Source organism: Oryctolagus cuniculus, chromosome 15 (assembly GCF_964237555.1).
Source record: "Oryctolagus cuniculus chromosome 15, mOryCun1.1, whole genome shotgun sequence".
Taxonomy (NCBI): Eukaryota; Metazoa; Chordata; class Mammalia; order Lagomorpha; family Leporidae; genus Oryctolagus; species Oryctolagus cuniculus.
In genome coordinates this window covers 51,217,857-51,231,566 of record NC_091446.1, presented here as the reverse complement: position 1 = coordinate 51,231,566, position 13,710 = coordinate 51,217,857, and the positions used below count along the sequence as shown (strand labels likewise).

General features: G+C 41.9%; 1 protein-coding gene across 4 annotated transcripts in view; it reads right to left on the bottom strand.

Annotated features, from left to right (window-relative positions):
• The window catches only part of BICC1 (BicC family RNA binding protein 1), a 339,573-nt gene that overhangs the window by 40,134 nt on the left and 285,729 nt on the right, over positions 1-13,710 (bottom strand). For all 4 annotated transcript variants that reach the window (XM_070057685.1, XM_051823885.2, XM_051823887.2 and 1 more), the window contains 5 exons: positions 6,256-6,335; positions 2,965-3,123; positions 1,667-1,720; positions 904-1,098; positions 99-350 (listed from right to left, as the gene is read on the bottom strand). In XM_070057685.1, coding sequence (XP_069913786.1) covers positions 99-350; positions 904-1,098; positions 1,667-1,720; positions 2,965-3,123; positions 6,256-6,335 — 740 coding nt within the window. The remainder of the gene's footprint in view (positions 1-98; positions 351-903; positions 1,099-1,666; positions 1,721-2,964; positions 3,124-6,255; positions 6,336-13,710) is intronic.

Genomic DNA, 13,710 nt, shown 5'->3' with positions numbered 1-13,710 from the left:
TTCCTAAATCTGTATATATAAAATAAATGAAATTTGTTTACTCAAAATTTTTTAAATAAATAAAAACAAAACCAGTCCCAGTTACTTCATAGCCTTACCATGAGATACTGCCTTGCAAGACAGACAGACTCGATGGTGCCCTGGAGGTAGACGGTGGATTTCTTCTGTGGACTGCTGGGATCGGGAAAGTGGATCTGAGCACCTGTTCTCTGCATGATATGTTTGATGTTGCTCCCATTCCGACCCATCATGAAGAGATGATGCTGAGCTGCAATATCTAGCTGTGTGCTCACAGGAATAGCTGACGCCAAGCTCCCGGCAAGGTGTTCTAACAGCATGGCGGTTCCTTCCTAGGAGGAAGGGGGAGGGGGGAAATAATCCTATGAAATGACTGTCCAGATCTAAACAGGGCCAGAAAAACATAGCACATCCTGTAACACAAAATATAACACAAAGGGAACTTCCGGGAAACAAAAGCACACAATATCCTTCACAAATAAAACTGGCCTGTTTAGTACACTTCTTTTTGTAACATTTTATTTCAGAATAGCTTTAAATTTACTAAGCAAAAATTCTGAGGTAGTAATAGAAGTCTCATGTACCCCACTCCGAATTTCCCTAATTAACATCTTATCAGTATCTTTGTCACAACTAAAGATCCATACCCAGCTTCCCCTACATTTTTAATCCAACCCCCTTTGATCCCTCCCACCCTCTAGTAATCAACATTCTGTGTTCGGATTAAGTTTTTTTTTTCCTCTTTTTTCTTTTTATTTTATTCCCACATATAAGGGAACATGTGGTATCTGTCTTTCAGTGTCTGGCCTATTTCACTCAACATGAAGTTCTCCAGTCCCGTGCATTCTGAACGCTTGTGACGTAGTGAATGGTTCAGTTCTCTACCTTCACAGCGCTAGTGTTATTCTGAGATCCTCGTACTATGACAGTAGCACCATACATTCGGGAACGCTGTTTAAATGATACTGAAATGTTGTACGTCTGTGATATGTGCTGAATGGAAGGGGAATTAGGATCAGGAACTGGTTGAAGAATTCCAGCAATTGGTAACTCGAACATCAGCACCAAAGGAAGCAGCTCCTAAGATGAAAATATGAGAGCCCAAAGCAAACTGTTAAACTATTACACATTTAGAGAGGTGCAGAATTCATTTGTTCTTTTTTCATGATACACTTCAAAACATAAAATGCTTTTATTGTAGATGTAAACTTAGAAGAACTATATACATATATACAATATATACATACACACATGTAAAGGTTTTTAAATGAAAAAAAAAAAAAAAGTCTTTTGTGAAGCTTGTTTCCAAATCACACCACCTGTGGCATTTTCCCCCATGCCTCTACATGATCATTTAAAAGTCATCAGAGAACTGAGTCAGATGAAATCCAGAACATCTCTGAGAAAAGTGTCCAATGGCAAAAAAGTTTATAAATAGCATACAAACTCATCTATATTTAACAATAAAATATCTACATTAAAATTTAGATAGTGAATATCAAAATGGACATGAAAACAACTTTCATCATCATATTTCCTACTTATTGAACATGATTTGGGTATAAAATGATAAATGATGATGTTTTAATGCCTTATAATGCAAATGTTAGTAACAATGATCTATTGTATTACAGTAATAAATAGTTACCCGAATTCTAACTCGGGCAGATTCTACTCCTGCTGGTTGTCCTGCTATAGATACCTGCAAACATAAGAAAATAAGCAGATTTATTTGAGTCAAACAAACATCTGTTTTTCCAGTTATCTACATCATAGCTACACAAACTTGTCAGGGAACACACAGCAACATTCTTACTTGGGAGCCTGTTACAAAGAGAAGGTTCTCAGTCTCCAATCGACAGCTGCTTGACGAGAATTGACAGGTTAATGAGAACCTTGTGTCACCTGGCTTACATCACCCCTGGACTGCCCCAAAGCCCCAGAATTCCCAGGAAGCCATCCTGCCCTTCTTCAAAATTACACTTTGTCACTGCATTTTTTTTCTTTGTTCAAATTCTTTGCACACCAGATGTACATTAACATGCAGTGATACGGCTGCATAAAGTTCTCAAAATATTGGACTTCTTCCATTGCAGCTGGTAAATAACACCTACCCCCTCGCCTTTTCCTGAAATCCCTGCGACCTTCCCATGCTCTGCCACCTAAAGTGTCGGTCTCGGCATCGGCGTGAGGGGACAGGAGCTCTGGACACTGCTCTCAGGGTCCACGGTCTCACCATATTACTTGTTCAGTGTTTTTAACACGGTCTGTGCATCTGTATCATGGCTTTCTATCTAAGTCCCTCAGGCACACACCCACCATCACTACCAGTGTCTGTAAAGTCTGCATCATGATCACCTTTGTAGCTGACAGCTTCTAGGACCATGATTAGCACAGGAGAGAGAGAATACAAGTCATACACAAGTCATACTACCTGTTCTTAAAGTACTAAAGTGCTAGCATGTGGACAACAGAGTCCCATGTTTCCAAATAGAAGAAACATAAAAAACTGCACGCAGACCAGGGAGAGACATGATTCAGGCAAGGTAAGAAAGTTGGGCGTTCAAGCATTTCCTCTCTGGTGTAGCCAGAGCACGCTGGGGTCTTTGCAGACATAATCTAGGCAACAGGTAGTCTCCTGGACTAGGCCAGCTCCCATGTCCTTTCCTAATGGACCTCCTGCCACAGGGGATTCGTTTTGTGGCCAGCACTTTCTCCCCTGTTTTCATCCAGCCCTTTAGACATCAAGAATTTAGGGCTTACCTATAACTCCTCATCTCAAGAAAGGACAGTACCTTCCATCTCTTTGCCAAAGGTCAAAAAACCCATGGCACGCGTCACCTCTATGATTACTGATTTGCTCTCATCTCTCAAAAAAGATACACGCTGAAAATTAACGTTGAGGCTCATCCCCTCAAAGCTCATGTGGAGAGACAGACAAATCACCTGGTTGCTTTTTTCCGCTTGGTTATTTCTGTTGGAATCTGGAAAGTGGATGTGGCATCCTGTTTCCTCCATGACCTTTTTAATATTGTTGCCACCCTTGCCGATCACATGTGAGTGTTCTGTATGGGAGACATCCATCTTCAAGGTAACCCGATTGCTCTGCATGGAAATAATGTATCATTTCTTGATGCACGAGAAGGAAAGAACTCCCTAAAAACATTATGCCCCCATGAAAATAGTATCAACAAAAAGTCACCCAACGGGAAATCTTACCAATTCCTTGATCTGATTGTCTCAATCTCAAATGTCCAATTTCTATCAACTTCTCTTTGGTAATAAGTCTGATTGTAAGATAAACTTGTCAGCAGAACAGATATGTTCTCTACCATGATAATTTTCTTGCAAAGTTGCCTTTATGTAAAGCCAGCTACAATTACAAATTACTTACTTTCTCTTTAAAGATATTACCCATTAAACATTTAATTTAAATAACTAACAATAGATGAAAACAAAGTTGAAGAGTTGTAGGTTTGTAGGACTGTGGAACTAAGATGACAGCAGATTAGAAATAAAAATAAAGTTCAAAACTAAATAAGGATGCATGTACACTTGTTTTCTCACAACTTCTAAGTTACTGTTTGTTGAACTTCATGAAGTCAATCTATTACATGCTTACTGGCAGGCAGAAAGGTCAAAAGGAGATCACAAAGCCTATCTGGCAGTGAGATGGTTTAAGTAAATAAATACAGTGTGTAAGAATGGTTATATTAAAACATAAAACTTTAAGATACAAAAAATAAAAGCACTAGAACATGTAGTGGAAAACATGTAATTAATTTTGGGAAATTTTGTGTGATCAAATTAAAAAGATTGGCATGAAATTCTTTCTAATTCACAAGACTTTTACTGAAATTCTCCAGTTTTTTTTGTGGTTTTTTTTTTTTTTTTTTTTTTTTTTTTTTGACAGGCAGAGTGGACAGTGAGAGAGAGAGAGACAGAGAGAAAGGTCTTCCTTTTCCATTGGTTCACACTCCAATGGCCGCTGCAGCCGGCGCACTGCTGCCGGCGCACTGCGCTTATCCGAAGCCAGGAGCCAGGTGCTCCTCCTGGTCTCCCACGCGGGTGCAGGGCCCAAGCACTTGGGCCATCCTCCACTGCCTTCCCAGGCCACAGCAGAGAGCTGGACAGGAAAAGGAGCAACTGGGACAGAATCCGGCGCCCTGACTGGGACTAGAACCCTGTGTGCCAGTGCCGCAGGCAGAGGATTAGCCTAGTGAGCCGTGGCGTTGGCCATTCTCCAGTTCTTAAAATTTCAAAATAAAACACATTAAAACATCAGTAATTTAAAATCTTCTGAATTCTGAGATTTTGAATATATATAAATATTTTTATTTTTATACTCAGTTCTTTCAGTTTAGTCTTTTTTTTTTTAAGATTTCATTTATTTGGAAGACAGAATTACAGAGAGGGAGAGTCAGAGAGAGGCTTCCATCTGCTGGTTCACTCCCCAAATTGCCACAGTAGCCAGAGTTGAGCTGATCCAAAGCCAGGAGCCAGGAACTTTCTCTGGGTCTCCCACGTGGGTACAGGGCCCCAACAACTCCGGCCATCCTCCACTGTTTTCCCAGGCACATTAGCAGGGAGCTAGATTGGATGTGCAACAGCTGGGATTCAAACGTGCACCCATATGGGATGCTGGTTCTGCAGGCCGGGGTTTTAACCACTGCACCACAGTTCCAGCCAGGTTAGCCTTTATAACACAGGAAAACATCCTCCTTTGTAAAGAAAACACCCAAATAGTTGACCATTATATAGGTGAATAACAAGGGAAAAAAAGGAAAGTTTCAGAGACAATTCCAATGGAATAACAGATGGAGAAACAAAGTGGCTTTGAATTATGGCCATCCTAATGGGTGTCAGGTGATATTCACTGTGGTGTGGATTTGTCACTCCTTGATAATTAGTGATGCTAAATATTTTTTAGTGACCATCTGTCTTCCTCGGGGACATGTGCATTCAAATATTAGTCCATTTCAAGAATCAGATTAGTTTTTCTTTGTTTGTTTTTGGTTTTGTTTTTGTTGGTGATAGAAGTTCCTTATATATTTTAGATATAAACACTTTTTTTATATGAATATATGGTTTGCAAGTATATTCTCCCATTTCATGAGCTGCCTTTCATCCTATTGATTGATTGACTTGCTGTGAAAAAACATTCTAGTTTGGTGTGATCCAAAATTGTCTGTTTCTGCTTTTGTTGCCTGTATTTTGCAATCATACCCAAGAAACTACTGCAAACGCTGATGTTATGAAGTTTCTCCGCAGTGAGTTCTATAATTTCAGGTTTTATGCTCATTTCTTTCACCCACTTTGAATTGATTTTTGTGTATAGTATAAGGTTCAGCTTTAGATTCATTTGTTTGCAAGTCAAGATCAGTTTTGCCAACACTGTTTATTGAGGAGACTTTTTCCCATTGTGTAGAGTTGGCATCCTTGTCAAAGATCATGTAATTATATATGTGTGAGTTTATTTCTGAACTCTTTATTATGTTCCATTGGTCTCTATGTATGTCTTTATGCCAGTGTTACACTGTTTTGATTACTCTAGCTTTATAAAAGGTTATGAATCAGGGAAAAAAAATCCGATGGCTTGGATTTGAACCCCACCTCCCCAGTTACCAGCGCTGCTTGCCTGAGCAAGTTACTTAGTATCTCTGTGATAGGCAGTCATGAGAGTTACACAAAATAATACTTGTTCAATAATACTATAAAATGATTAGCAAAGTACCTGGAATATAATAGATGATTTAGATGTATTTATTCACACAAATGAGTATATATTCTTACATATTTACGTTTTCCTGTTTTCCCTAAACACAGAGACTTGCAGAGAGAACGTGTACACACAATCACACAAAAGGAAGCATATGTGGCTGGCACCACAAAGGCCAATATGCTAATGATCATCTTTACTACCTGTGCTACCCTAACCAGCACCAGTGTCTGTTTCTGAAGATGGTCTGCACATACATGCATATGCACACATATGAGTACCTACATATGCATATGTGTGTATGTGTATATGTAGAAACACTGTTCCCTTACACGGTATGAGAGAACCCAGTCAAGTATTCAGCAGAACTGTACACCCACTGTACAACCACACGTGTTCTTCAAAGCCACATTACTTTCTCCTGGTTTTTCTTCTCCAAATGGTTCTTTCACAAGGGCAGGAAGCAGCCCTTGCAGAGACAAGGTCCTGACCCCCGAGCGTCCTTAACATTCACTTACTTTTGTGTCTAAGACAGACATGATCATTTCCTTGGCTTCTTTAACATCTTCCTTCTTTCCAGAAACCTTTATATGGGGATCTGTAAGGAATCAGAAACAGCAGTCTCATGTGAAGCTCCCAAACTCTGTTTTAAAACTGTTGTTACTCCTAAGTGTTCCATAAGAAAGTCAGTAACTTTCATTCTAGGCATGTATCAATCTAACAATAACAAAACATCCAGAATTTCCAAATTTGGAGAATATTCTAATTATTCATGTACTTTTGCCCCTGTGACACATGGCTAAATGATTTTTTTCCAAAATAAGTGTATAATTGCAAAAATAATTATATAGTATTTTTAAACAAGTGAGATGTCCATATTTCAATATAACAATTGAGATCTTGCTACATTCCAGGACCCATTCAATGGATTTAAAGGTATTAATTTATTTAAACCATGACACAGTTTTGCGAGGTTGTTTACAGAAAAATCTAAGCCACAACTTGGTTTAGAATCTTGTCGTGGAAACTACTCAGTCTTGGGCCATATAAGTTAAAGCCTTTCAGCTATGAATTCATATTTTAAACTCTGTGATAACTAAGGAGACATCCTCACAGGTGTAGGTTTAAGAGAAAAAAAATTAATTTATATTTGGGAAAATTTGATATTTAATCAGAATTACTACTGAGTGACTCATCTAAGATGCTGTATCTATTGTACATCACTGCTACTGACCTTTGTGTAGGAAAGCACTCATTTAACAACTATTTTCTGCACATCTACTATGCACGAGTCTATGTTCCAGGAACTAGGGGTAATATCATATCAGTGAAGAAAAAAGGCTTCTGTCCATATACGGTTTATCATCTTGTTCAGTGAGACAAAAATGAGAACAAATTGCCTAATACATTAGAACACAAATGTATGAAAAAGCACAAAAGGACAGCAGGATGAATGGCTCAGGAATACCAGTTATGGGAAGGGGAGCGGGCAGTGGGATTTGTAGAAAATGAGATCTGCGTACAGGTGGAAAGGAGGTGAGATGGTAGATCTGGAGCCTAAGCCCCAGGGTTGCTGACCCAGCTCTCCAGGTCTCCTTTTAATCTGGTGACCTAGTGCTGTCTCTCCTTCTCAGTCAGCCTGACAGACCAAGATGCTCTGGGGTTAAATAGAAAGTTCTTTAACCATTAGTTTCAGTGGTAAAGATAGAGATAATCTATCAGGAGTTTCACCTCAGTGATAAATCTCCACCCTACTGAGTACCCACACGTCTCAGCTGAGGCCATGCTGTGCCCTCCGACACGTCACAGCAGTGACATCAGGGCCAGCCAGGGTTTGCCAAACGCCTTTCACAACTAACAAGCAGCTCAGATCCAGTGCTTTCACTCTTCGAAGGCAGCAATTCTCTGGGACACGGAAGCCAAATAAGCAGGTAGAGGTTTTATCCCAACACCACCACCACACTCACATTTCTCCTCACAGCTGATCTCCTTATCCACCCCCTACTGCCCAAGGTGAAGTCAAAGCCACACGAAGGTGCAACTGGGCAATGAGGAAACAAAGAATGGAAGAACCCATTTTCCTAAAACTACCTTCTCTTCAGACCAGGATGGTGAAATTCCAGCTAACAACAGTGCACTCCCTCCCCTCCACACACGCGCACGCACACACACGCACAGTGCGGAGGGCTCCGGCCCCTGAGGAGACGTCCCAGCAGCTGTGGCTGGTCGAGTCAGCGCCCTCACCTCCAGCCCCTGTCTCCGCCTAGACTGTCCCCCAGGGGCTGCTCGTGGCCTCTGGAAAGTCTCCCATCTTTTATTCCCTCTTCTGACACTTGCCCTGTCACAGGGACATTTGTGAAGATCAGAGGCCTGACGGTTGGGGGAAACTTTCTCCAGTGTTTGCGTACCAGGTGCTGTGAGGCAAGGGGTCTAAAAGCAAGGCACAGGGATGCTGGACTGCTGCAAGCTGGCAGCAGGTCCTGCGGTATCGCATCCCTCAATCCCCACGCACGGGCACTGCCTTCTCCCCCTCTTACTCCGGCCAGCTTTTACCACTTCGGGAAACCTTACGATGGCCCCTGTAACTCCTCTAGACAACACTTACATAGAAAGCTGTCTGGATCCAAAACTTCACACTCAAATATCCACAACTGTGGTTTGAGTTCCTGTGGGGCTGACACTGCTGTTAATCTCTACTGAAAACACTCATGAGTATGCAGTGTTTCTCAGAACATGCCTGTGCATCACTCACTTGCTAAAACACACGCACCCTGATCAGGATGTCACTGGTTCCCTGATTCCTAAACCAAGGATGAGCAACAGTAGATTAAACCACCGAGACTTTAAATTTTAACCTCTTATGTTTTGGCCCAAGACACAAGACAGAAATGCTTCTACAGGATACAACTGTATTTTTCTCACCCACAAAAGAAGTTAACAGTAAGTACAGAATGGCTAACCTGAAACCTGACTCTCACAGGCTGGAAAATCACCTTAAAGGTCCTATCCACCTGTAGACAGACAGGGAGCCTCGGATGCAATTTAAGGAAGGCTCTGATTGCCATCATCTCTGCATGAACAGAACAATAAGCAAAATAGAAAGCAAAGGCAAAAAAAAAAAAAAAAAAAAAAAAAAACCACCTCATTTTAAAGTGAAATGGCACCATCTAGTGTTCAAAACTATAAAGTACCAATGCACACAAAGACACACAGAGGAAGCAAGGAGTAACATCAAACTCCACAGGGAGTGGACAACCGACAACGGACATGCAACATCAAACTGTCTCCAGGATGGGAATAAGTGCTTTTTTTCTTTTTTAAAGTGCTCCCTTCAATAATTAATTTCAATAAGGATAGAAATGAATATGACAAAATTGGGATTTAGATTTTTTATTCTTTTCTTAAAAGATATACAGGATGTGAGATTTAATTCCAGGTTTAACCTAATTTACTCATTTGAGTTCATAAAATGCTGTTCGTTTTCAGTAACTGTTACAGTCTGTAGTTCAAGCTTGTCTATGTAACAGCACAGGGGCCCCAGCTTTATTCAGACTTTTTTTTTTTTTTTTTTTTTTTTTTTGGACAGGCACAGTTAGACAGTGAGAGAGAGAGAGAGACAGAGAGAAAGGTCTTCCTTTTCCACTGGTTCACCCACCAAGTGGCCACTACAGCTGGCGTGCTGTGCCAATCCAAAGCCAGGAGCCAGGCGTCTCCTCCTGGTCTCCCATGCGGGTGTAGGGCCCAAGCACTTGGGCCATCCTCCACTGCACTCCCGGGCCACAGCAGAGAGCTGAACTGGAAGAAGAGCAACCGGGACAGAATCCGGCGCTCCAACAGGGACTAAAACCCGGGGTGCCGGCACCACAGGCGGAGGATTAGCCTAGTGAGCTGCAGCACCGGCCCAGACTCATTCTTGAAATACATGACACACACACGCACGCACACACACACACACACACACACACACACAATAAAAGCCAAAGTATGGACATACTACTAAATCTAAAAATGAAATAAAAAGGTCAGCAAGAAAGTGTGTCAGTATATGGTAGAGAAACTGGAAATAAGTGTATAGCTTCCCCCTTTCCCAAATTAATTATTTTGAAGTACAATTCTAATGTTGCCATAAAAATATGGAGACATTTACTTTAAAAACTATGTTCATTGCTTTATAACAAACCCTCAAGATCCCTGAACACAGGGACCATGTATTACTTGACTTTATAACAGCCACAGTACCAGACCAGACGCAGATATCCAGTAACCTGCTGCTTGAACAGACTGAAAGCAGAGTATTTTATGAAATAGCCAAATTCAGAGGGAGGAGACAGAAGTCTAGATCCACATTTCATATCCAATGTGACCGTATTTCCTGCACTTCCCCAAACAGGTCTCACTTCAAAATAGATCTCAGCACTTGTCAGGTATCATCCAGGTTTTGGTTTTATATTTCTGCCCTACCTGTCTGTTCATATGTCTCTCATGTCAGCCTATGGAAGGGAGGAAGACCAGCTGGTAGTCCAACCTTCACTAAGTTACATGAAGCTGCCACAGACATGCTTAAGAAATGGGTTTTATAAGTGTATACTGCAAAAGAGAATAGAAAATGTGCCTTTTTTAAAAAAAAAGCTGAACTTTTTTTATAAAATGGTTCTCATGACTTCCATATGGCAATTCGTAAGGACTTGATAAGGCAACAAGTGTTTCCATCAGAACACCTGCTAAAAACCAATTTTCAATAAAAATAAATATTTAAAAGATTTGGGACATTTTATGGGAGGTTTACTTATGATTTTATGGGAGGTTTACTTATGATTTTAAAGATTAGCTCTTGGTACCCTCGTTTCTAATCTGTTTTCCATTCTTGCAAATATTCCAATCCCTGGAAACAGCAGTGAGTATTTCATGGTCTTGTCTTCTCTCCTCAAGCTGAAACCTCCTTTCCACTTCATTCCTATCCCACAGCAAAACCTGTAGAAAATACTTCTATCAGACATTTGTGTTTATTATACTACAGAAAGAAATGTGCTATTGACACAAGATGAATTTACGCCATCAGTCTTTCACCAGCAATCTGTTTGTAGCTACTTTCCTGTCTCCAATGATTGAAATACTGCTGAGCTAATGATTCAACAACAACAACAAAAATTCACAGTAATTCTTTCATTCTCAGGATATTCTTTTAGACAGAAAATACCTTGCATGAGCAACTCCCTTCTTTCCAGTCACAATACCCCCCAAAATATCATCACAGTGCACTTCTGTTCATGGGGGAAAGTTCTATATCACAGCCTGGGGTCTGCAAGGCTCACACATTTAATACATATAAACAGAACAGCCAAACCGCCCTACATCATAGAGAAGCAATCGATGGGCAGAATTCATCTGCCCTGGCTGGGAGCTCTTTCCATGTTAGTCGCCAGTTTGATTTGTGGCTAATGAACCTTAGCCTCTGTAACTGTCCAGCCAAGAGGCAAATCAGCGGGGGCCTGTGGCCGTCAGGAGTGGTCAGTGAGGACCAGCGAGACGGCCGAAGCTCCACCTTTCTCTGAAATTCTTTGAAACCAGCAGCCACCAAGTGGTTCCAAACTAGTAAAGGCCAAATTTTTTATCATGGTGTCCTCATCTGCAATGCTTGGAACCAAAAGTGTCTCATATTTCATTTTTAATATTTACATATACATAAAGAGATTGATTAGAAGTAGAGTCCAATGCTAAACACAGAGTTCACCTATCTTTCACATAAACCTTCTACACAGATTGAAGTACATTTTGTACCATATTTTTTTTTTTTTTTGACAGGCAGAGTGGACAGTGAGAGAGAGAGACAGAGAGAAAGGTCTTCCCCTTTCCGTTGGTTCACCCTCCAATGGCCGCTGTGGCCGGTGCACCGCGCTAATCCGAAGCCAGGAGCCAGGTGCTTCTCTTGGTCTCCCATGCGGGTGCAGGGCCCAAGGACCTGGACCATCCTCCACTGCACTCCCGGGCCACAGCAGAGAGCTGGACCGAAAGAGGGGCAACCGGGACAGAATCCGGCGCCCCAACAGGGACTAGAACCTGGTGTGCTGGCGCCGCAGGCGGAGGATTAGCCTAGTGAGCCGCGGCGCCAGCCTTGTACCATATTTTTAGTGCACTTACATTGTGACCATAATCTGACAGTTGAGGCCAGGAATAGAATTTTTTTTTTTTAAATGAGTTTATTTGTTTGAGAGGTTGAGTTATAGACACAGAGAGGGAGAGAGAGAGAGAAAGGTCTTCCATTAGCTGGTTCACTCCCCAAATGGCCACAACGGCCAGACCTGAGCTGAGCCAAAGTGAGGAGCCAGGAGCTGCTTCCAGGTCTCCCATGTGGGTGCAGGGGCCCAAGGACTTGGGCCATCTTCTACTGCTTTCCCAGGCCATAGCAGAGAGCTGGATTGGAAGAGGAGTAGCCAGGACACAAACCATCGCCCATATGGGATGCCGGCGCCGCAGGCAGAGGCTTAGCCTACTACATCCTAGCGCCCGCCCAAGGAGTGGACTTTCCACTTTGCAGCATCATGCTGGTGCTCAGAAAGTTTCAGACTGTGGGGCATTTTGCACTTTCAGATTACGCATGCTTAAACTACAGAAGCAAGACGAGGCTCAGGATTGCCTCCCAAGTCTCAGATAAAGCCCCAGGCATCTCAAGGGTATTGGCTGACTTGGAATCACCTAGAGAAAAGCTAGGACAAGCCAGCATCTATTCAGTAGAAGGCATTAACATTTGACGACTTCCATTCTGCAACAGACTACAGATTTCCTCATGATGTGGCAAAAATATGCCGACTCCACAGTGGACCTCAAGTTGCCCATTAACAAGCTGGCCACCTTCGAAAAGTCACTGAATCTCTGGAGTATTTTATTTTAATTAGGAAATTGATTAAGATCACTGTTAAACTTTCTCATGAATCTAACTTTGTTACAAAGCAAGTTCTGAAAAGCTAACCTGATAAGATTATTGTACAATTTCTCAGGTAACTCACAATTACTAGGTTCACCTATAATCTAACCCATAGCCAAGAACCTCAGGCTGTGGGTGGTAAACACAAGCGTGGGGGTGCAGGAAAGGTAGCCTCTAATCCCTGCGGAGGGATCCAGCGCTGGCTTCGGAGACGGTGGCTGGGACTTCACTTTTTGCACACTCTAGGAATGTTCAATTTTGTATCAGAGAGTGGATGCAGGGCAGCTTTCACTCCCCTGGCACTTCTTGTATAACGTGCTTTTAGACGTGAAACAAAGGCTCTGACAGCCACATGTGCAGACAGGATTCTCCTTCAAACCCTCTTCTGGCCAAGTCACGGCTCAGAACGAGACGCCATCACACCAGCTGGTGTTTTGATCACTTCTGCTGCAGGTCCGCAAGTCATTTTGGTGATCAGCAAATCTGAGTCCAACTTGTGGGCAGCCAGCCATTGCCCACATTCTTCCTGAGGAACAAGCCACTTCCCCCTTGGCTCCCAGAGAACAGACCTTGCTTTTTAAACAAAAAGTGTATACAGATCCAGTGACACACCAATGTCACATCTTCAAAAACGGAGATACACACTTTATCAAGACATGGAGACGACCTAAACTAACTGATGACACTGGGTCAGCAATGATTCTGAAAGAATGAAAGGACTACAAGAATTCAATGCTCTTGAAGCTTATTTTTGTAGCCAGTAATATAGATTCCAGATTCTTCCAAGGAATGCTCTTGTTCAACAAAAATTCCAATAAGCTGAGTTAGAATAAAAGGGCAAAGAGTTTATTTTGAAAGTGGGGTGGAAAAGCCCAAGTTCTATCGTACTGAAAGCAAAGTGTTGGTGATCAGGCGTAACAGACATGTCAGATGGTACAACTGGGATAAGACAGATAACCTAATCTGTAGGAAGCATTTCCCCACCAACCACAGTGCTTTACAACATGGCAAAAGATCACCCAATGGTCTTAAAATGGAACAAATTAATCTT